Here is a 21304-nt window from a genome sequence, read left to right on the forward strand (position 1 = left end):
CCATCTACATGGTTCACTCCCTCACCTCCTTCAGGCCTTTATTCAAATGTCACCTTCTCAGTGAAGCCTCCCCCTTCCACTCTATTTCAAATTGCAAAATCAAACAACTGGTCTTTCCAGCTCTTGTTTACCCTGTGCAAATTTTTTTGGCATACACTTATCATCCACTCACAGACTACTTAAACTCCTCGTTATGCTTAGTGGCCATTATCTTCTCCCTCACTAGGATGTCAGCTCCACAAGGACAGAGACTTAGTTGTCTTTTTTTTTTAAAGATTTTATTTATTTATTCATTTATTTGAGAGAGAGAGCATGAGTGGGGAGAAGGGGCAAAGAGAGGGAGAAGCAGACTCCTTGCTGAGTAGGGAGCCTGACGCAGGGCTTGATCCCAGGACCTCGAGATCACGACCTGAGCCGAAGGCAGATGCTCAACTGACTAAGCCACTCTTAGTTGTCTTTTCACTGCTGAAGCCCTGGTGCCTAGAACAGTGCCTGGCACTAGGTGCTCAATAAAATTTTATTAAATGAATGAATTAATCACTTGATGCTGAAATATGAGGGAGAAACACAGACTGACTCTGGGCTGTCCACTCCCCTGTCCCTTCACACTTTGGTCCTCCCTCCTCCTGGGAGCTTCTTTACAGTAAGGGTTCTTCCACCAGGACATGAAGACAGGCATCTGAGAAGTGAGAGAAAGAAGTACTATGTGTACAAGAAATATGCCAAACATCTGCATCTCTGCCAACGTACTCAGTCTACATTTACAAGCACCTGCTGTGTTCTGGGTGCTGTTCTAGGAAGTGGGGGCCGAGCAATGAACAAAAGAAAGAACCTCCCTGGTGGAGTTGACATTCTAGTGACAAGAGAGGCAATAAGTAGATAACACTGGAAATAAGTTATTTGAAAAGAAAGATGGATAAAGAGTGTAGGGCATGCACTTTTACACAGATGACCAGGGAAAGCCTCTCTGAGTAGGTGATATTTGACCAAGACCTGAATGGAGTGGGTGTGAGCCACAGGGATATTTGGGAGCTGAGTGCTCTCAGCAAGGGAATACGGAGTGCAGTGGGGCTGTGTTCGGCATGCTCCCGTGTATGTATGTAACTGCACGACTATGTGATACTGTGTGTCACCCAGTATGTCACTACTGGGTGCTTGTGCATTTGGAGTGTTGCAAAGTGAGGTGAATCATGGGTTGTGCATCTGTTGTGGGGGGGTTTGAGGTGGTACGTTTGACAAGAAGTGTAACAGTGTGCTTCGTGTGTTTGTGTGTAGAAAGAGCTGCAGGCACATTAACTGAAATGAAATGTATCTATGTGTGTGCACGTGTGTGTGTGTAATAGCAATGGTATGGTTGTATCAGAGTGTGTTTTAGTGTGTGTGCAAGGGAAATGGTGTGGGGACGTAAATGTGGGAGAAAGTGTATGGGATGGTTTGTGTCAGGATAGGGCTATGAACATGTGGGTGATGGGGGTTCTGGAAGTAGAATATATGCAGAGATGCCATGGTGTGTGTGTGTGTGTGTGTGTGAGCGCGTGTGTGTAGAGGGGTGTGGAGGTGACTGGCTGTGTGGGTGGGTATATTGGGGGATGCTGTGGATCTGTTTTCTGGCCCCAGAGGGAGAGAAAAAGCCCAGGAAATATCAGTTCCGCCCCGCCCCTGGGTCTCCTGGCAACAGCACCACTTTGAAGTCACCAGGAGACAGAGTTGCCAGGGCAACAGGGGTGAGTGGCAGCTGTGGGGCGAAGTCTGGGTGAGGAGACCCAGCCAGCCATCACTTAGCCACTTATCTTGTTCCCCCTCCTTTCCCAGTTTCTCATCAATCCTACCTTCCTATCTTCATTCATTCGTTTAACAAGCGTATACTGAGAATTTACAATGATCCAGTCACTGTTCTGGGCGCTGGAGACACCTAAGTGAACAAGACAAACAACGTCTCTGCCTTGGCTGCCCCTTAGTCTCCCACCCCGTGTGCGTCTTTGTCTCTCCTGGCACCTTCTTTGGTCTATGGTCATGCCCGCCCCCTCACCCCAAGAAAACCCAAGGAGCCCCCAGGCCAAAGAGGAAGTCAGCTGAGACTCCTCTTCTCACAGATTCTCAGAGATGGCTGCTGCTTTTTGCCCACGAATGTTTCTGAGCCTGCAGCCTCCAACACAAGCTTGTGCCAATACTAAGGTGCAGAGAAAGAAGCACACAAGCTCCTCCATCACTCACCTTCTCAGCTGTCATTGGGTGACATCAGCGGAAACACACACAGACACATTTATCACAATATTCCTCTGATCATGAGCTCCATTTTACAGGTGAGCAGACTGAGGCTAGGAGACTTTAAATAATGTGCCAGTGATTAGGACCTGTTTCCTTCAACTCTTGATCCTTATATTTGTCTGATTAGCTGATTAGTTCACAATAATAATATTCGTGCTGCTTTCCTAAGCCAACTTGCGCAAAGGAAGGGCCTTTTCTCCCTCAAACGCCTCCATTCCTGCTCCCTCAAACTTAAGTTATTTGCCCCTTCACCGGGGGGAGGAGCTAGTAAAGGCCAATCTAACTTTGATGGCAGATCCATGAACCAATGGAGAAGCTAATGCATTGTAACCAATGAGACCTCGGCTTGGGCGGGATTAAGGGCAGGAACGGGCCGCTGATTGGACAGAAGTATGTTGCGAATGGCGGAGGTGCTGAGGCGGGTGCTAAACCTGGGCAGCTCGGCAGAGTCCGAGGAGAACACGGCTGAAGCTGGGCCGCCCTTGCTGCTCCTCGGCGGTCCAGGGTCTGGGAAGACGGCGCTGCTATTCGCGGCGGCCCTGGAAGCGGCAGGAGAGGGCCGAGGCCCCGTCCTCTTCCTCACCCGGAGGCCTCTTCAAAGCCTGCCCCGCGGGAGAGGAGCAGCGCTCGACCCCCTGCGGCTACAGGTAACCGAGGGATGGGAGCGAAGGCGGACTAGTTAGTACCTGAGCCTATTGAGGATTGAGTGACAGGTAGACAGGCCAATGGAGGGGACGGAGGAAGAGCGAGCCGGAGCGGCCATTGTGGGGCGGACTCATTAATGAGCGGAGGGTGGGGGCGGGACCATAGGAAGCTTTGTTACGATTGGGAAACTGTCTCGGGGGGGCGGAGTTAGCGAGAGGAGACGCCCAAAAGGTGGAGTCAAGGGGGTGGGTAAGAGGTGGGGCTAAACCAGCGTCTTGTTTGGACACCGGCTTTTCTTTCGGGACCAATCAGTAGGTCCCACTGAGAGCCTACCTACCAGCGGGTTTTCCGTGGAAAGATTGACTTAGAGACCTGGCGAAAAAACTTACCTGTTCTCAGCTAATAGGGGCAGTGGTAACTGCAGGATAAAAAAAAGAAGGTGGGGGTGCCTGGCTGGCTCAGTTGGTAGAGCATGCGACTCTTAATCTCAGGTTTTTAAGTTCCATCCCCACCCACCTTCGGTGTAGAGATTACTTAAAAATAAAATATTTTTATATAAAAAAAGGGGAGGTGGGTACTAGTAGAAGAGTATTCGACCACTCTGAGCGGCTTCACTCTGGAACCAGCTGAGGCCTGAGAGCCTAGTGCAGGAAAGTATACAGGGCAGCAGGGCAGCTAAAGCTGGGAGCCTGGCCTCCTGAGCTGAATCTGGTCTTTTCCTTTTTTCCTCCCTCTAGAAGATCCGCTTTCAGTACCCACCGTCAACCCATGAACTCCTTCAGCTTCTGTGCTCTGCCCATGAGGCCCGAGGCCCAACGCCCTCCCTCGTGCTGCTGGATGGCCTGGAGGAGTACCTAGTGGAAGACTGGGGGCCCCAGGAAGCGGCTTACTTGGCTGCCCTGCTTCTAGACACAGCTGCCCACTTCAGCCACCAGATTGGGCCTGGCCAGGGCTGTGGGCTCATTGTGGCCCTCCAGATCCGGGAAGAGGGAGACAGTGGGGATGCCCTGCAGCTGTCGCTGCTCCAGCGGTATTTCCCTGCCCAGTGCTGGCTGCAGGTGGATGCACCAGGCCCCGGACAACGCTGCCTCCGAGCCTGCCTGGATCCAGGTGGGCTGGGCCCTAGAGCAGAGTGGTGGGTGGCTTTCCGACCAGATGGAGAGATGACAATCACCCCATGGCCTGCCCAGGCTGGTAACCCCAGCTCAGACAAAGGTTCAAGTTCTGAAGGCCAGCCTTGAGTTTTGGTGTGTGACAGCCTCTCTGCCTCAGTTTCCCATGGCTGGAATACTTACTTCAGGAACACGTGCAAATTCAAAGACCTAAAGAATCTAAAGTGCTTTTTCTTTTTTGAAAAATAGCATTATCATGTACCTTTTATGCCCAACCAACATATTGTTTTGAACTTTATAAAAAGTTTCATGATAAATGTAATCTTCTGAGACTTCCTTCTTCTCCCACTCAACGTTGTTATTAAGATTAGGCTAAGGGCACCTGAGTGGCTCAGTGGGTTAAGTGTCTGACTTCAGCTCAGGTCATGATCTCCAGGTCCTGGGATCAAGCCATGGGTCAGGCTCCCCTGCTGAGTGGGGAGTCTGCTTGTCCCTCTCCTTCTGCCCACAACCCCCCCCGCCCCCCCGCCTGCCCGGCTCCGGCTCGTGCTCTCTCTCTCTCTCAAATAACTAAATAAAATCTTAAAAAAGAAAAGATTAGGCCATATTTTTTAGTTCAGTCCTTTTTCCCTACTGCATACAATTCCATGGGTGACTATACCCCCATTTTATTCATCAGATTGACTTACTTACTGCTTATGAACATTCTTGCACACATATCGTGGTTCATGTCTGTGAGGCCTTTTAGGGTATATACCTAGAAGTGGAATTGGTAGAGTAGGTCTGCCTATGTTCATCTTTCGTCGGTTATGTCAAACTTATAAAAAGTGGTTAAACCAGAACTCCCAATGAGCCACCTGAGGACACTGGTCACATCAGAGTACTTTCTTAGAACAGGGCCTGATTTAAAACAAAGCCTTACAAAACAGTGTCATCATTATTAGTGGCAGAGGCTAGCTAGAGGCTCATTCAACAACCTTCCTCTCCCGGGGTGTACAGCTAAACTACATTTCCCCCCAGCTGTCTGTGGTTCTAGCTGGGGTCCTGTGACTATTTCTGGCCAATGGGATTTGTGAAGAAGAGATGATTACTACTTCTTAGGCTAACTCCCTAAAATGGCCCACCAAATCTGCTGTTTGTTTTGCTTATTGGTTGGCAAGACGCAGAGGACCCATCTAAAGACCTCAGGGTGGCCCCAGGGGATGGGGAAGCTACAGACCAGAAGGGTCGGGGCTTCTGACTCATCCCAGAGATGACTGCTCACCTAGAGGTTTGCATTGAAATACGAGAGAGAAAGCACATTGATGTGTAAAGCCACTCATATTTAGGGGTTGTTTGTTACGGCACCTAGTATAACATATACTGACCAATTAGGTTTATTATGATTATTATTCAGGTTGCCAGATCCAGAATTTCAGACGGAGCTCAAGGCCTTTTTCTGCTGCCCCTATGGCCTGGGCCCAGGGAAAGATGGGGTTTACAGGATGTTTGTAGAAGTCATGATAGGAAAAAAAATACACACACATTCATGCATACACACACACACAACTCTACATTTTAAAATACTGCAAGGATGGACTGAGCAGGATGGACTGGGCAGAAAGCCGAGGTTAGCAATGCCCCTAGTCCTGAGGGAAGGCCTCACCAGCCCTGCTCAATAAGTCTTAGGCCTGGACTAGCACTTGAGGTCATGCTGGATCTCCAAACATCTGAGGGTTGGAGTCCTAGGAGCAGGCCACATAGCTGGGAGGTGAAGGCTCAGGGGCTGGGATGAGGCTGTTCTCATAAGGGTTCGAGAAGGGGCCATTCGATGAGTCCCCCTGGGCTCCCTGGGAGCCCCCTGAGCTGTAGTCAGTTGAGATGCCAGAGTCAGACACCATGAGGTACAGGTACTTTATGTGGGGTGGGGTGGGGGGCAGCTCAGGGGGCAGTGCCCTTGGGCGCAAGAGCTGGGAGCTGGGATCCAGGATGGTATACTCAAAGCTGGTAGCCAAGGCCCCCTCTGGCCCAGGCTTCAGGGACAAAGCAGATGAGCAGGAGGATGCTTCTGAGCCTTTATCCATGGCTACTATGTCCAAACCGCCATCAGGCCGTGGGAGATCCTCACTGGGTGGGTTCCGGGGCAGCAACCACTTGTCCAGCACCAGGTAGGTGTCCTGGGTATGTTCACTGCCCACTGGCTCCAGCAGGGGTCCCTCATCCTCTGCCCCTGGCTCCACCGCCTGTGTCGCCCCCCAGCAGCGCTCAGAGAGGACTTCCAGGGGGGCGGGTGGGTCCTCTGCAAAGGGAGTGCAGGGGCTCCACCAAAGACAGCCCTCATTCTGGTAGAGCCACAGCTGGGGAAACAGCACCAGCCTGCTCAGAGACCTGGGGTTCAGCCGTAGGAGCAGGGAAGCCCCAGGCCCTGAGGGGACAACCATGCCACCTACCTGGAAGTTACCCTTGTGGGTGGTGAAGAGGCCCTCAAACTCACTCTCAGGGCTTGGGATGCCAGGCCAGATCTTCTGCTTCAGAGCCCTGGTGAAGCCAGAAGAACCAAGAACATGGGTATGTGTCACTGAATACCCACCACTACCCTGTTCGGAGCAGTCACAGGGGCACAGATAGTCCTGGCCCCTTGTGACCACAGTGGAGGCAGAAGAATGCATAGGGGCAGAGGAACAGAGGCTCTGGCTTGCACCTGCAAAGGTCTATAGGTGGGCGACTGGAACAGGGTTTTGAAGGATGCATAGGAGTTCAGCATGCACTGTTGTTACTTCCCTTCTCACTCCTTTCTATAATATTCCCCCAATGTACTCAGAATAAAATTCAAACTCCTCCCCACAGCCCTGCAGACAGCCTGGCATGTTCTGACCCCCTGTCACCTCCCTCACCTCATCATTTAACCACTCTCTCCTAACACATTCTGCTCTAGCCAGAGAGCCCTTCTTGGCAGCTGCTTCAATGTTCCAAGCTCATTCCCACCTCAGGGCTTTTGCACTTGCTGTTTCTTTTCAATTTTCATGTGACTGCCTTCTTCCAACCTTCAGGTTTCCATTCTGATGTCACCTCCCAGAGGTCTTTCCTGATCATCCTGTCATGTCCCCAGGCCCCACTTGTTTCTGTGATATCACAATGCATAATCAAATATCTGTTGGTTCCCTTGTTATTTGACTCAACTATGAGATCCACAAGGTGAGGGACATGTTTGTTTTCCACTTTCTCCCCAGTGCTTAGCACACAGTTGGCACTCCGTATGTATTTTTCAACCAAGTAAATAAACAAGGCCTTGAAAGACACCTAGGAGACTGCTTGGCAGACAAGGCAGGAAGGGCATTCCGGGCAGACAGAATAGCATGTGCCTAGGCTTGAGGGTGTGAAACCACATGTTATGTGCTGGGAATTCCAAAAACCTCAGGATGGCTGGTCCTACCGTAAAGAACCTAAGGAGCTTCACCACAGAGGCAGGAGGCACTCAGGGTGTTAAATCTTTCCATTAAGCCCATCCAGGGATTTTACAAAAGTGGATAAAATTGGGAAAAGGAACGAGCAAAGGAATTCAAGAAGGAGCAGCCACTGAGGTTGAAGGAAAACCAGGTGAGTGTTCCCAGGGAATTTTAACTAAGAGTCTGGGTCTGGTCTGGCTTGCTCCAGCCCTGCCACTGACCCCTCACTGTGTGTCCCTGGGCAAATGCCTGCCTGTCTCTGAGCCTAGCTTTCCACAGCAAAAGAACGGTGGGGAGGAGTCTGGGCTAGGTGCCCGAATGGGGCGCTCACCTGCGGTGGGAGAGCAGGGCGAGCACGGCCAGCAGTATCAGGATGAGCACGAGGATGAGGGAGAGCGTCAGGATGAGGGGGTCCAAGTCTGAGGAGCAGGAAGTCAGGGTGGTGGGAATGCCCCATGTTCCGCCCTAGCCCCTCCTACGCCCCTACCTGGGGCCTCACCACTAGCTGTCAGCAGCGACGCAGGCTCGGACCAGGCGCTCCAGAAGCCACCGAAGCTCGGCTCGGCCATACGCGCGCGTACCATGAAGGTGTAACGCGTTCCGCCCCGAAGGTTGCTCAGCACGCACTCAGTGCGGCCATCCAGGATCTCCACCTGGGGGCGGGGCCTGGGTGAGAGGCGTGGCCAGATGGGGCGGGGCGAGCAGAGAAAAGCCTGGGGGGCGGCACTGAGCCAATCAAAGAAAGGAAGGACAGCTTCCCAAGCGCTGCCGTGAGGGGGAAGGGCACTGAAAGCAAGAAGCGGCTTCCAGGAAGGCTCGGGGCCAATCAGGACGGGGCCCCAGGGAGCAGAGGGTGGATTCGGGCTATTTAGGGGCGGGGCCAGAGCCTAGAGGGTCGGGACCTTGAAGGGGTCTAGTATTTGGGACACTGGGGTAAGTGGGATTGGGTCCAGGTGGGCTGGGGAGGCACTGGGAAAGAAGACATGTCAGTGGGCGTGGAGGTGTCTCGGGCAGGGAGATGACGGGCGTCAGAGGCGGGGCCTGGAGGGGCGCGGCCAGGGGGCGGGGCCGTGGTGACCATCTGGGCGGGGTTTGGAGGGAGGAGGCGGGGCTGTCCACCATGGAGCCTTTGGGGCTGGCGGTAGAGGCAGCCTCACCTTCTGTGCGCCCCCCGCGACGTTGCCAGAGGAGATGTTCACTTCGTAGCGGATGAGGCTGGCCACGGGGGCCCCAGGAGGCGGGAGCCAACGCAGTAGCACGTGGCCGCCCTCGTCGGCCCGCCGCGCCAGCAGCCCCGCTGGGGGGTCCAGGAGCACTGAGGAGAGGGGTTGATCAGGCGGGCGGTGACCGTGACTCCCTCACCCGACAAGGTCCCCATTCCCTGCGCACTTACCTACTTCGTTGATGTGGATGATACGGTGGTAGCGTGGAGCGCCCGAGGATACCGCTGTGACGCGCAACTCTAAGGGCACGAAGCTCGACGTGTCGGCCGTGGGCAGCGAGCACCAGAAACGCACAGCGCCGCGAGCCGTGGGCGCCTGGTGCAGGCTGCATGGCTTCCATGGCTCACCCCTGTGCGCCAAGGGGCCAGAGAGGCGAGGGGGCAAGTTGGGGGTGGGGGTGCGACAGGTTGTTATTGCCTGGACCGTGGGCGCATTTTGGGCACCACCACCAAGGGGCGTCCCAGCCCCGACGCACGCGACGCCTTAGTCCTATCGGAGGGGTGCCGTCCCTGCCCTACAGTTTGGGATCGCCCTCCAACAGAGATCGCGGGAGTGTTCCAACCCCAGCCACTAGGGGGCCGTGTCAGCCCTGACCCCGCGGGCTTCCCACCAGTGACCACCCGGGCAGGTGCCATCCGGTCCCGATCCCAGCAGATGTCCCAAAGCGTGAGCTCCGGGGCGAGCTCTGTCCTGCCCACCCGCCCCGTCCTCAGAGCGTGGGGGCGCTCCACCTGCCCCGCTGCACTCACTCGAGCTGGTAGAAGAAGCTGTAGTTGTCGGGGCCGACCCCGGCGCTTGCCGCTTCCTCCCAGAAACACACCAAGTCCTCCAACCGTTCGGTGAAGCACAGAAGCTCTTCGGGCCCGCGGGCAGCCAGCAGGGCCGCTGCGGGTGGGAACAAGGGGAGGGGGTCGGGGGAACCCTGTCTTAGGGCCACCGCGTCCTCCCCCCTCCCTCCTGCCGCCTGTGCCAACCGATAAGAAAAAAGCCCCGCCTCGCTCTCTACCCCAAGCGGGGCCCCTCGAAGGGTCCCCAGAGGTGGTGCCCCCCGAACTCCCAAGCACAGGTTGCTTGCCTTACTGTTCCCACACACATCCGCGCCCACCCCACAACGCGCTGGACTGCGCGCACCTAGCCAGGCCTCCGCCTCCCGCTGCCGGCCCCGCCCCAGGCCAGGCCAGGCAGGCCACTGGATGTGTGCGGAGGTGGCGGGCTCCCCTATCGGCCCCGGCAGGCTGCCGGCGGCCCGATAACGCCAACCGTGGCCCCCTCCCCCGCCCCTCCCCTCAACCCGGCAGGCCGAGGGATCTGGCGCCCGCATACAAACCATGTTTACAGTCGCCAGCGGCCCCGGGCCCTCTGCCTCGGCCCGGGCTTTGTCCTCCCTCCCTCCAGTGAAGGATCGGCTAGGTCCCTCTCTCCTCAGGGACTCTAGACGTCGAGGCCTAGACCCAGCACCGCCCCTGTCCCATTAGGATATATCATGTCCCAGTCTCCCTGGAAAGATAAAACGGGAACCTTATGTCCCCCTCCAGACCCAGTCTGGAGTCTTAGAACCCAGTCTGCTACACCAGGTCCCAGTCCAAGAGATTCAGAGACCAGCTTGGCCCTGAGGACCTAAACTGGAGGTTCGGAACGCGATATGGCCCCCAGGACCCAGGCTGAAAGTTCAGGCCTGAGCTTTGCCCCCAGGACCTAGTGCGGGGGTCCCACACCGATCCACCCTTACCTTTACTTTCAAACTTGGGGTCCAGGGGTTTGGGTGGGGAAGCCCAGGCGGCCCCAGCGAGCAAGAGACAGAGAGAGCGGACTCCAGGCCAGAGGTACGCCCAGAGGTGATCCATGATGCAACCCCCCGCGACGGGGGGCCCAGGGCCCCTGCCCCCCTTCCGCCCCTGGCACAATCCACAGCTGGGTCAGCAGCTGCCTCCGCCGGACACAGCTGACCAGGCCCTTCCCGGCCAGGCGCCTCCAAGTGGCAGCTCCCCCGAGGGGGCGGGACCACACGCAGCCTGGGTTGAGATAAGCGGGAGGAGGCCGCCCTGCTGGTCCCGCGGGAGGCCCCAGGGGCCCTCAGGCCCCCCACCCCACCCCGCGGCCACTTGGGGGTCAGGAACAGTGCCGGTTTCTGCAGCAGGCACACTTTCTTACTGTGTGACCCTGGGCAGGTGACATATCTGAGCTTCAGCCTTCTTGTCTGTAAAACCCGGCTTGGCACATAGCAAACATTCCCAAAATGTAAGATACTGGTATTATCGTGCTAATCAACATCTCTTCCCAGTCTGGGTGGGAATAAATAATCATAAGAGTGACTGGCGGTTGAGTGTTTGCACGGTGCTAGGCAGTGTGGCCAGACAGTATGTACCATATGATCCTGTATTGGTAAAATAACATACATTCTGGAGGTTGAGATTTGTGCTTTCTTTGGAAAAGTTTTACTGTTGGGATATTTTTACTGTTGGGATTTTATTTTACGAGGAATGTGCAGCTCTTTTAATCTGTGAAGTAATTATAGTACACAGGGTGAAAGCTATTCGCTTGGGCTGAGCTTCTCAAACTAGGGTAAACACCCCCACAGGGGTACACCTGCCCGGGGCGCTTTGACGCCTGCCCTCCCTCGACTAGCCAGTCAGAACACTCCATTTCCTGGAGTACCGTGATTGGCTCAGGGTGGGCATGTGACCCAAATGGATCCAATGAGCCTCCATCCTGGGGCTTTACCCGAAGTTCCTGGGGAAAAAGAATTTGCCCACATCCCATTGGCCAAGACTTAGTCACATGGCCACATTTTGCTGCAAGGGTGACTGGAAATGTTTTCTATTTTGGGTGGCCAGCTGAAAATCAGGGGTTGTTCTGTTGCCACAGAGGGTGATTGGATTTGGCAAGGTGTAGTGTGGGGCGTGGACACAGTCTCATTCTCAGGGCAAATCAGAGCCCTGAGACCGCAACATAATCCTGATGACCTCTTTTGAATCCCTGGATCCAACTGTGATTGAAGCTGGGCCCACTGAACTTTTCATTTACAAGAGCCATTGGTTTCCTTTTTTTTTTTTTTTTTTTTAAGATTTTATTTATTTATTTAACAAAGAGAGAGCGACAAGGAGAGGGAACACAGCAGGGGGAGTGGGAGAGGGAGAAGCAGGCTTCCTGCTAAGCAGGGAGCCCGATATGGGGCTCGATCCCAGGACCCTGGGATCGTGGCCTGATTCAAAGGCAGACGCTTAGCGACTGAGCCACCCGGGCACCCCAGGACTGGGTTTTTGAACACTTGAAGCACAAAGACCCCTGATCAACAGTGAGATATAAAGATATAAAGGGGCACCTGCATGGCTTAGTCAGTTAGGCTGACTTTGGCTTGGGTCATGATCCCGGAGTCCTGGGAACGAGTCCCGCGACAGGCTCCCTGCTCAGTGGGGAGTCTGCTTCTCCCTCTCCCTCCTGCTTGTGCTCTCTCTCTCAAATAAACAGATAAAAATCTTTTAAATAATTTTTAAAAATTTAAAAAACAGTGAGCTATTTTTTTTAAAAGATTTTATTTATTTATTTGAGAGAGAGAATGAGAGAGAGAGAGCAGGAGAGGGGGGAGGGTCAGAGGGAGAAGCAGACTCCCTGTAGAGCAGGGAGCCCGATGCGGGACTCGATCCTGGGACTCCAGGATCATGACCTGAGCCGAAGGCAGTCGCTTAACCGACTGAGCCACCCAGGCGCCCAAAACAGTGAGCTATAAAGCTGCTAGTTGACGTTCGGCACAGAGTAGAAGTTCCTCAGTGAACACATTATTGTTGATTGTGGTTGTTGCTGGTTATGACTGTGTCCTAGGTGGCCCTATGGCTCCCTTTGTCTCTGCCTTCTCTGTTTCCTCTCCCTACCCCAGTATAGGGAGACCGTGCCCCCCTCTCCTTTCATCTTCACACCCTGTTGACTTATGGGTGATGGTATTTATCTCTGATCCCAATGGATTTTCATTTCTTCACTCTCCCATATGCATGGCAGAAAAGAAGCATAACGCCCCCCAAATGCTGGGGAGTCCCAACCCCTGTGTGTGTGATAGTCCCCCGACCCTCTGCATCTGGTCGTGTCTCACCTGAACCCTTCCACAAGACTCTTAGATTTTTTTCAGGTTTTGGTTTTGGTTTTTAATTTCTATCAAGATAGAGAATATAAGGCCCAGGCTCAGAACAGACAAGACAGACCTGTTTCATAACTTTGGTCACTATTTTCATCCACTTCTGTCAGTTCTGATGTGTTTCCACCAGTTACAAGATTTCTCTGGGGAAGGGCCTGCCCCCCCCCCCCCACACACACACCCTACCAGCCTTCTATGTTTATGGGATGAAGCTCTTCACCCGGCTGCCCATGGGCTGATGGCTCTGGAATAAGGATCTGGTGCCAAGAGGGTCAGAGAGATGGTGTCCAATGGGCTAAAGTTGGAGGTGGGGGGTCATGGGGTACAGAGTACAGTGGGCTTTACTGGAGAATGGGACCTCTCTGGGAGAGGAACCCTCTCCCTACTTCCATGGTGACAGAAACTAGGCCTCAAGCTGCCCTGGGGCTTGTGACCTAGAGGGAGAAGGGGGCCCCCTCAGGTTGAGGAGACTGTGGTTGTGAGCCGGGCCCTCTCCTTCCGCCGCAGCACAAAGTCTCCGGGGATGGCTGGACTCATTGCGTAGAAGACATTGGCGTTGTCAGGAATCAGGAGCTCTGGCCAGGGTGGACATGATGGTCAAAGGCCTGCACAACCTCATACTTTCCCCACAAAAGCCCTAGGTAACCTTTTGCCATTCACCTGTCTATTCTGCAGAACCTTGGGTCCCTTCAGCCAGCACTAAGCCAACCTTATTCTCCTCTCACTGGGAACGCTGACAACTTCCCACTCAGAGCCTGCACAACCTCATGTCCCTCCCACCTTGCACCTGGGCAACCTCCCGCTATTTCCCTCTGGAGTCTAGACAACCCGCACTGCAAGGTGGGACAAACTCAGGTCACCCATCCCAAATGACTTCCTGCTCACCCACCCTTCCCCCAGCTAATTCCGAGCCAAATTCATGCTGCTCCCACCATCAACTTGGACAGCTTCTGACTTCCTACGTCCAGCCTATACAATCTGTGGCCCTCACTCTCGACAGCTGAAGCCAAACAGCCTCCTATATTCCTTCCTCATGTCCCACCAACCTCATGTCATATCCTTTTGCATGTCACCCTCTTGCCTCTCCTTCTTGAGAACGGGGTGACCTCCTACCTGTGTCTGTATTGAATGACATCGTGCTCCCCTACCCTGAATTTCAATACCATGTGGCCCTCTCCCATGACAAGTGCAGATAACTTCGGAGTCCCCATGCTGAGCCAGGGCAAGCTCATCTCCTCACAGATTCAAGCCCAGACCCCCTTTAGACTCCTACCCCACCAGGCTGAGCCTGAATGACCTCATGATCCTACAAATTTAAGCCAAGACAACCTCCTTTCCTCCCTCTCCCATTTGACCCTGGACAATTTCATTTCCCCATAAATCCTAAGAAGACACCTTTATTGCCCCTTTCACTCACACAGCCAGGGCAACCTCATGACCCTGCAAAATCGAGGCACAAATTTTTCCTGCCTCTTACCCGCACCCTGCTTCATCCTCCCCCTACTCTGTCAGAGCCACCTCCTGGCCCCATTAGGCCAGCCTTGACCCTAGTCAGTCTGCTGCCCTCCGAGCTAACCCCCAGCCCAGGCTGCATGCAGTCCCTGCTCACCCCTGTCCCCAGGAAGAACTTGGAAGAGCTGGTAGTCCCGGGCCCAGGGCTGAGCCACATTGTGCTTTTCCAGGGCTCGCTGCACCACGCTGGGGGCCTTGTCCTGACTAGTGAGCTGGGAAAAGAAGGTGGGTGGTGAGGTGTGACCGCCAAGCCCCAGGGGGCAGGGCTGCCCCAGCAGGTTCCTGGCTCCGCCCCCCTCACCAAGATGCTCCGATACAGGTTCCCGTGGTCATTGTCAATGCTGACGCGGATGACTCGAGCCTCCGATCCCTGCTGCCCCGGTAAGGAGATGTGAGAGCTGCTCAGGGGCAAAGTCAAGGGCCGGGAGCCCGGCAGGTCCGGGCTCAAGGGCAGCTGTGGGCAGTGTGGGGGGGTAGGGGGGCTGAGTGGTGGGAAAGTTACATGTCCCCCTACAAAAGCGGAGCTTGGGGACAGGCAATTAGGGTGCACTCACAAGCCCGCATCTATGCAATCCCACCACATACAGACCTTCGTGCCCTGTGACAAAAACAAATTTACACATGACCGTAAACATAGCACAAAGCTGTGTTTACACACAAGAAATCCTGTGTGCACAGAGAGCAGCGAGTACACACATACGCTTGTAACTGTTGTACACCCACAAGTCCGTGAACAGCCCCATTCAGGGTCCCATGGGTATTGTGGATATTTATGCCCATGTGTCCCCTTTAGGTATGCCAATTCCTGGGGACATGCATATCCTTGCAAAAGTATAATCACGCCCTGGAGTGCCCTGTGGGTGAGCTGACTCATCCAGATCTGTGCATAAGCCAGACTGAGGGACAGTCCCTCAAATAGGGCCATGAGATGCACATGGTCTCCTGGACAGATACTCCGAGTGCTCAGCCAATCATGTGTACAGTCTCTTATGTACATGCCTGGCTGTGAAATCCCATGGACACACGCACACATGCGCACACACACACACACAGCCCTGGGTGCCCACAGTCCCACATGCACCCAGGCAGGGCTAGTACCTTGGTGCTGGGGCCCTGGGACCCTGGAGAGGCCGGGGGACTGCCAGGAGGAGGGTCTCTGGTTCTAGGACTAGATGGGGGGGACCCTGGGGACAGACTGGGGGAGATGCAGAGCCTGAGGTCGAGTGGCTGCCCTGACCTCTGACCCTGCCATCTCCAGGCCTTTCACTAACTGGGATGCTCACCTGGAGGTGGGGGAGGAGGGATCCCCAGGACTCCCACCAGGGGATGAGCCCCTCTCTCGGGACAGCTTTCTAAAGACAGAGACAAGGGATGAGGATGAGCCCAGACCCAGTCCCAGGAGCAGCCTCCCGTCTCTGCCCACATCACTCCCCAGGCACACCCCAAGACTCACGCACTGAGGCGCTTGGTGAGGCTAATTCGCCGCCGGATGCGTGGGGAGCTGGGACAGGAAGCAGCAGGTGGCTCAATGACACGGGAGACTCGGTAGCTGAGGAGTCAAAGTGCACATTGGGGTGGGTTGGGGCCAGGAAGCGGCAAGGAATGAGATGAAAGCTAGGATCAGTTGGGAGCTGCGTTGCGGGTATGTAGTGGGGAGCAGCGGAAGGTGGGCACCAAATGTCATGGTCAAGGTAGCAAATGGGGGGTTATTATGGCATCAGGGTCTTATTAGGGATGAGACGGGATGGCTTGGTCGGCAGGTCACACAGGGATTCGCAGAGTGGGATTGAGGAGTAAAATTTGGTCAAAGATAGAGTTCAAGGTCAAGTAATCATTGGGGTCAATGATTAGGGTAAAGGATTCAACAGAATGAAAAAAAACAAATGGGATAGTGGAGTTGGATGGTCAAATATACATCTAGTTGGAGTCAGTTATTCAGAACTGGGGAAAGATGATTAGGCTCAGAGATTCAGACTGGGGTTACAAATGGGGTCATAGGACAGATAGGGTCAGGACCGGGGGAAGAGAACAGATGGGACGGGTGAGTGGAATGGCCAGCCATACATGAAAGACTGAAGTCAGAAAGTCAGATGGGGTCAGAATTTGAGGTCAGAGGTGAACTGGGGCCCTCACTTGGGCTGGAGAAAATGCAAGGTCATAGGATGGGGGTCAGGGCTCAGGAGGGTGTCTGAGGAGTTGGAGATGTACATGGGGTAAGTGGGTCTAGTGTGCCATCCGGAATCAGCCAGGGTGGGGGCTGGGCCGGGCCTTGGGGGGGCAGGGGGGGTCACCTCTGCTCCTCGCTGAGCTGGCGCTGGGTGCGCAGGGCAGCCAGGACAGGTGCACGGGGGCTCAAGCAGTAGCTCCGACATCGCTTCTGCAGCTGCTGGATGTGGGCCAGGATCTCCCACTCCTGAGGGGGCGGCCTCTCAGAACCTGCCCCTGTCCCACCCCCAGCCCCCATGCCCACCCCAGTGTCACTCACCTTCCTCCTCTTCTCAAAGTTGATGAGATCCCCCTGGGGGCAAACTCTGTCTGAACTGGAGCCTCCAGAATCAAGGACTGAGGGTCAAGGTCAGGGGCTAGATGTCAGGAGCCCCACTGCCCTAAGGGGGCTGGGGTAGGGAGTGCGGGCAGGGGTCAAGGGTGGGATGTCAGGAGGCCCACTGTGCTGAGGATAAGTGGTGCTGGGGTCAGGAGTCAAGGGTCAGGGGTCAGACCTCCAGCATGTCCGGCAGGGCTGTGTCCAGCATAACCAGGTCCGTGAGAAAGGTGCCAAGGTAGGGGACAAGGCCCGGGGGCAGTTTCTGTGGTCCCCAGAGCTTCAGTCACTTTCAGCCGTCACTGACCCCATCACGTACCACCCCATTCTGTGAGGATCCTGCTTGGCCCCCATCCCAAACCACCTCACTCACTGGGGGCAGGCTTCCTGGGAGGGTGTCCTCCTCTTGGGGGCCCTCGGTGGCCTCCTCCTGTGGGGAGGGAAGAAGTGAGCAGTCCTGGAGTCTCTCTGACCCTTCCCTCAGGGAAGATGCCTCAAGACCCAGCATATTTGCCTGTTTTGCTTTCAGCAACTACCAGCGGCTTGTAAAGGCCAAACCCAAGGAATATTGAACAAGGCACAGGCCTGTCATCCATCCCCTGGAAATGCCCTGCACCTTGTCTTCATAACATCGCTCTGTCTGGTATTTAATTATATAATTGCTAGGCAGTTGTTAATGCACGGTGTGTTTCCCTATTTACAGCCTGATTTCCCTCCTGGGCAGGAACTCTGTCCGTCTGGTTCATGGTGGGGTCTCCCGGCACACAGTAGGTGCTGAATTCAGAGCTCCCTCTTCCTTGACCTCTTATCCGTACTTGAGACATGCATTCGTTCGCAGATATTTACTGAGCAGCTATTCTGGGCCAGGCACTGTTCTGAGTGCTGGGGAGACAGCAGTGAGCAAGAGACAAAAATCCTGGCCTCCTGGAGCCGACATTAGCGAGGGAGAGACAGCAACAACCAAGCTCCACATGTAGCAGGCAGAGGTAAGGGCAATAAAGGGGCAAGCGGAGTGAAACTTGCAGAAGGTCAATGTGAGGAACGTTCTGGGCCGAAGGAACAGGCTTCACATTCCATCTATTCTAGATTCACCCTAAGAACCAGCACCTAATTACAGTTAGAATCTCAGTCTTGCCTACAATAAGTCCGACTTGTTGGCAGACAATTTTCAGTTTTGCTTATCAAAGTCGAGTCCTAGTGCATTTTTTTTTTTTTTTTTTTTTTTTTTTTACACTTTACTCTTTGCTGTGACTCTGGCCCTCTGGCCTCAAGTGACCTTTTCCATGTAACTTCTGGTATTTGTTGAATGAATAAATAAGGCAGTCACTGAGTGTGAGCTATCGTGAGGGCAAGCTGAGGCAGTAAAAAGGGGTGCTGCCCACAAACAAGGGGAAGGTCATCACTGAGGTGGAGTGAAAGGACACTGAATGTTTTGACAATGACAAGCGGTGCCCGGCCCCACGTCTCCTTTTTCCCTTTTTGGGCCTGGGATCCTCGGGGTCCACACCCATCTTTACCTGGGAAAGAATCTCTCTACTACTGAGGTGGTTGTTCTCATCGGAGAAAATCTGCGAAAGTTTTCTGAAAGTGGATAACCGTTCCCTGGGGGGTCAGGACAGGGGTCGGTGTCAGGGGCTGGGAAAGTCAGAGCTGCGCTGGGGAGGACGTTCCGCCTCAGCGACAAGCCCCCTTCCCAGTCCCCCCCCCCCAACCTCACCTGCTGACGGCGCCCCAGCTGCGCTTGAGCCTGTATATGGGGTTAGACTGTAGGGCGGACAGTATGGCCCGCAGCGAGGAAAAGTTCCGCAGTTCCCGGCAGCGCTGCGGGGGGTGGGGTGGGGGAAGCTGGTGACACCCCACGCCTGACCCCCAGCTATGATTCACCTTTGATTCGAGACTTCTGACCCCAGGTCAGACCCCTAGGACTGGCCGACAAGCTCCCAGGAGTCAGTCTCGCCCCTCAGGACCCGGACCCTCCCCCACTTGCAGCCCCAGCCCCTCCCCCAGCTGCCCCTCCGTTCCCTACCTCTCACCCTGGCTTCCTTTGTCCCCACTCCTTACTCCTACTCGAGCCCTAGACGTGCCCACAGTATCCCTCCTGGACCCAGACCTCGCCTCCCCGAACCTGTTTCACCCTGGGTATCAACCATCTACCCCCTTCCCCTCCTCCCTTACCACTCCTCCACTCTCCTGGGCCCCCCCCCCCCCGTTTCTTTCCCTTCTTCAGCCTTGAGGCTCTTGACCCGCCCCCACCCAGTCTCTCTCGGGACCACCGCCACCTTCTCTGGGCATTGGTTCCTCCTCCAACCCACCCTCCCCATTACCCCCATCCCCCATCCCATCCTCTTATCCCTAGACCCACCCAGCGTCCCTCAGCACCTCGCCGCCAGCCCTGGGCCCCTCCTAGGCTTTCCCTTAGGGGCACCTCCTAACCCCAATCCTCCCCTCATTCCCAGACCCTTGTCTTCTGCCTTCCACCTCCTGTCCCCTGCCTCTCACCAGGCCTTGTCCCCACCCCCATGCCCCGCCCCCACGTCTCCTTCCTTGCTGAGGCGCACCTGGGCGACGCGGATCCACTTCTCCAGCCGCTGCGCCCTCTGTGGGGCTGCCAGGCCCTGCTCTCCCAGCACGGAGCCCAGCACGCAACCGATCACCATGTTGAACTGGGTCACGGTGGCGCGCACCGTGGGGGCAGCGCTCGTGGCCCCCGGACGGTCCCGCTGTGACCACACGGAGCCCAGGCACTCGCAGGGCCGCACGCGCGAAAAGAGCTCCTGGGTGGAGGGAGGTGGGGAGGGTGGGGAGGTGGGTAGGATTGTGCTCAACGGAATCTGCCCCACACCCGCGCCCCGCCCCAGTGCTCACCGCGTCCAGCAGCGTCAGCTGTTCGGCCACTTCATCTACACCGAAGTCTAGGAGCTCAGGGCCTTCACGCACCAGTCCTTCCTCCTCTTCTGAACAGCCTTCCGGGGAATCTGGGCGGGGGGTTTGGGTAGCTCCAGGAGGTCCTGAGGGAGTATTAGAGGGGGGTTAAAAACTCTCAGGTTTGAATCCAGGACTGGCTGTGTGATCTTGGACAGGTTCCTTAGTGTCTCTGAGTCTCACTTTCCTTATCTGCAAAACGGAAACTTCCCCGGGTATTTTTAAGGGTGTCAGAGCAATGGTAACGTTCATTTAGCACCTAAGGTGATAATCCACCCTAACCCAGTGAGGGAAGTACTATTATCCACCTCCCACGGATGGGGAAACTGAGGCAGGAACAATTTACCCTAAGTCACACCTTCAGGAAATGGCAGGGCAGGGATTTGAAGCCAGGTGCTTAAAGGCTAGAGGAGAAATTAGGTGTTTTTGGTTTTGAACCTATATTAAAGTAAGCTCTGTCTGCCCTATTGTTGTGGTGAGAGGTGGTATAACTTTGTAGTTAAGGGAAGGCTATTGTCAGTCCCAAGTTCAAATCCAAACTTGTCCCCTGGGCTTGCTATGTGAACTAAAGCAAACTCTTTAACCACTGTGTGCCTTGATTTCTTCATCTGGATTTTTAAAAAAATCCGAGATCATACATACTAGACAGCTATAAAGTACTCAGTAATAGGAATGATTTTTCCATAGTGGGATTCTATGGTGGCGCCCCCTAGGGGACATTTTGAAGTTGAAATCTGCCACAAGGGGGCCGACCTGCACAGTGAATTTGTGCCTCGCTCAGCCTCCAAGCGTCCCTCCAAGACACTTGTGTCCTTGGAAAACCTGTTTACCATAATCTGCACCTAGAACCCAACTATCTTGCTCATAAACACTCATTAGTTTGGCTCCAGGAATGCAAGAACTGCCAAAGTCTGGGCTCTGTTTTGTTTGGAAATTACGAGCGTTGTTCACCAACATGAAACGTGTCACCATGAGACAGCAAACAGGTAAACGGAGAAGGTGAGACACTCCTCTGGACAAATGATCCATTTTTTTTTCCTTAATGACATTAAACAAAAGACAAAGGGAGACTGTCCTAGAATAAAAGAGACCTAAGAAATGAAAGACCAAGTGCCTTGAATAGATGTTTGGATTTCGAAGAAACAACTGTAAAAAAAGACAATTTAGGGACAATGGGGGGATTTGAATCTGGATTGGGTTTTGGGTTTTTTTGTTTTTGTTTTTTTGAGAGAGAGCAGGGTGGAGAGGGGCAGAGGGAGAGGGAGAGAGAGAGAATCTTAAGTAGGCTCCACACCCAGTGTGCAGAGCCTGACTCGGGGCTCGATCTCATGACCCTGAGATCATGACCTGAGCCAAAATCAAGAGTTGGACGCTTAACTCACTGAGCCACCGAGGCACTCCAGGACTGGGTAATTTTTGATATTAAGTAATTATTGCTGATTTTTTGGAAATGATTGTGCACACGAGGTTATGTTAAAAAAAAATTCTAAAAAAAAAGTTGTTAATTAAGGTGGGTAGCAAAGTATTTA

The 21304-nt window shown here is 54.4% G+C and overlaps 3 protein-coding genes and 1 long non-coding RNA gene across 5 annotated transcripts in view; 1 reads left to right on the forward strand and 3 right to left on the reverse strand.

Annotated features, from left to right (window-relative positions):
- Nucleotides 1-316: 316 nt before the first annotated feature.
- Nucleotides 317-2669, reverse strand: LOC145720379 (uncharacterized). The gene is made up of 3 exons (XR_014143291.1): nt 2215-2669; nt 1830-1912; nt 317-679 (listed from the first exon to the last, which is right to left on the reverse strand). It is a non-coding gene; the product is annotated as an uncharacterized LOC145720379 (long non-coding RNA).
- SWSAP1 (SWIM-type zinc finger 7 associated protein 1) lies at nt 2657-4342 on the forward strand. Its single transcript, XM_006744294.3, has 2 exons — nt 2657-2915; nt 3651-4342. The coding sequence occupies exons 1-2, from the start codon at nt 2661-2663 to the stop codon at nt 4152-4154; spliced, it is 759 nt and encodes a 252-aa protein (XP_006744357.2). The 5' UTR covers nt 2657-2660; the 3' UTR covers nt 4155-4342.
- A 1043-nt stretch (nt 4343-5385) lies between these two features.
- On the reverse strand, nt 5386-10643 carry EPOR (erythropoietin receptor). 2 transcript variants are annotated; one of them, XM_006744295.3, is made up of 8 exons: nt 10403-10643; nt 9423-9558; nt 8844-9022; nt 8608-8765; nt 7950-8103; nt 7782-7869; nt 6455-6542; nt 5386-6361 (listed from the first exon to the last, which is right to left on the reverse strand). In XM_006744295.3, exons 1-8 carry the CDS (start codon nt 10515-10517, stop codon nt 5750-5752), a joined length of 1530 nt encoding a protein of 509 aa, XP_006744358.1. In that variant the 5' UTR covers nt 10518-10643; the 3' UTR covers nt 5386-5749. The 2 variants fall into 2 exon arrangements, with proteins under 2 accessions (XP_006744358.1, XP_030895981.1); XM_031040121.2 differs by having other exon boundaries at nt 5957-6303.
- A 2151-nt stretch (nt 10644-12794) lies between these two features.
- The window catches only part of RGL3 (ral guanine nucleotide dissociation stimulator like 3), a 10870-nt gene continuing 2360 nt past the window's right edge, over nt 12795-21304 (reverse strand). The window contains exons 5-18 of the mRNA XM_081805403.1: nt 19719-19878; nt 19412-19627; nt 18571-18674; nt 18371-18455; nt 17227-17283; nt 17032-17118; nt 16797-16829; nt 16603-16724; nt 15765-15860; nt 15595-15663; nt 15410-15506; nt 14613-14765; nt 14409-14523; nt 12795-13374 (exon numbers count right to left, since the gene is read on the reverse strand). Coding sequence (XP_081661529.1) covers nt 13256-13374; nt 14409-14523; nt 14613-14765; nt 15410-15506; nt 15595-15663; nt 15765-15860; nt 16603-16724; nt 16797-16829; nt 17032-17118; nt 17227-17283; nt 18371-18455; nt 18571-18674; nt 19412-19627; nt 19719-19878 — 1513 coding nt within the window. The 3' untranslated portion in view covers nt 12795-13255. The remainder of the gene's footprint in view (nt 13375-14408; nt 14524-14612; nt 14766-15409; nt 15507-15594; nt 15664-15764; nt 15861-16602; nt 16725-16796; nt 16830-17031; nt 17119-17226; nt 17284-18370; nt 18456-18570; nt 18675-19411; nt 19628-19718; nt 19879-21304) is intronic.

Source organism: Leptonychotes weddellii, chromosome 1 (assembly GCF_054177405.1).
Source record: "Leptonychotes weddellii isolate Sample4059 chromosome 1, ASM5417740v2, whole genome shotgun sequence".
Taxonomy (NCBI): domain Eukaryota; kingdom Metazoa; phylum Chordata; class Mammalia; order Carnivora; family Phocidae; genus Leptonychotes; species Leptonychotes weddellii.

Bases quoted from the DNA above. Each gene is read 5' to 3' on its own strand.
- SWSAP1 (XM_006744294.3), top strand. From the start codon at position 2,661: ATGTTGCGAATGGCGGAGGTGCTGAGGCGGGTGCTAAACCTGGGCAGC. The intron at 2,916-3,650 runs GTAACCGAGGGA...TCCTCCCTCTAG, and splicing joins TCGACCCCCTGCGGCTACAG to AAGATCCGCTTTCAGTACCC.
- EPOR (XM_006744295.3), bottom strand. From the start codon at position 10,517: ATGGATCACCTCTGGGCGTACCTCTGGCCTGGAGTCCGCTCTCTCTGT. The intron at 8,766-8,843 runs GTAAGTGCGCAG...CCCTCTCCTCAG, and splicing joins CATCCACATCAACGAAGTAG to TGCTCCTGGACCCCCCAGCG. The intron at 8,104-8,607 runs GTGAGGCTGCCT...CCCCGCCCCCAG, and splicing joins TCGCGGGGGGCGCACAGAAG to GTGGAGATCCTGGATGGCCG.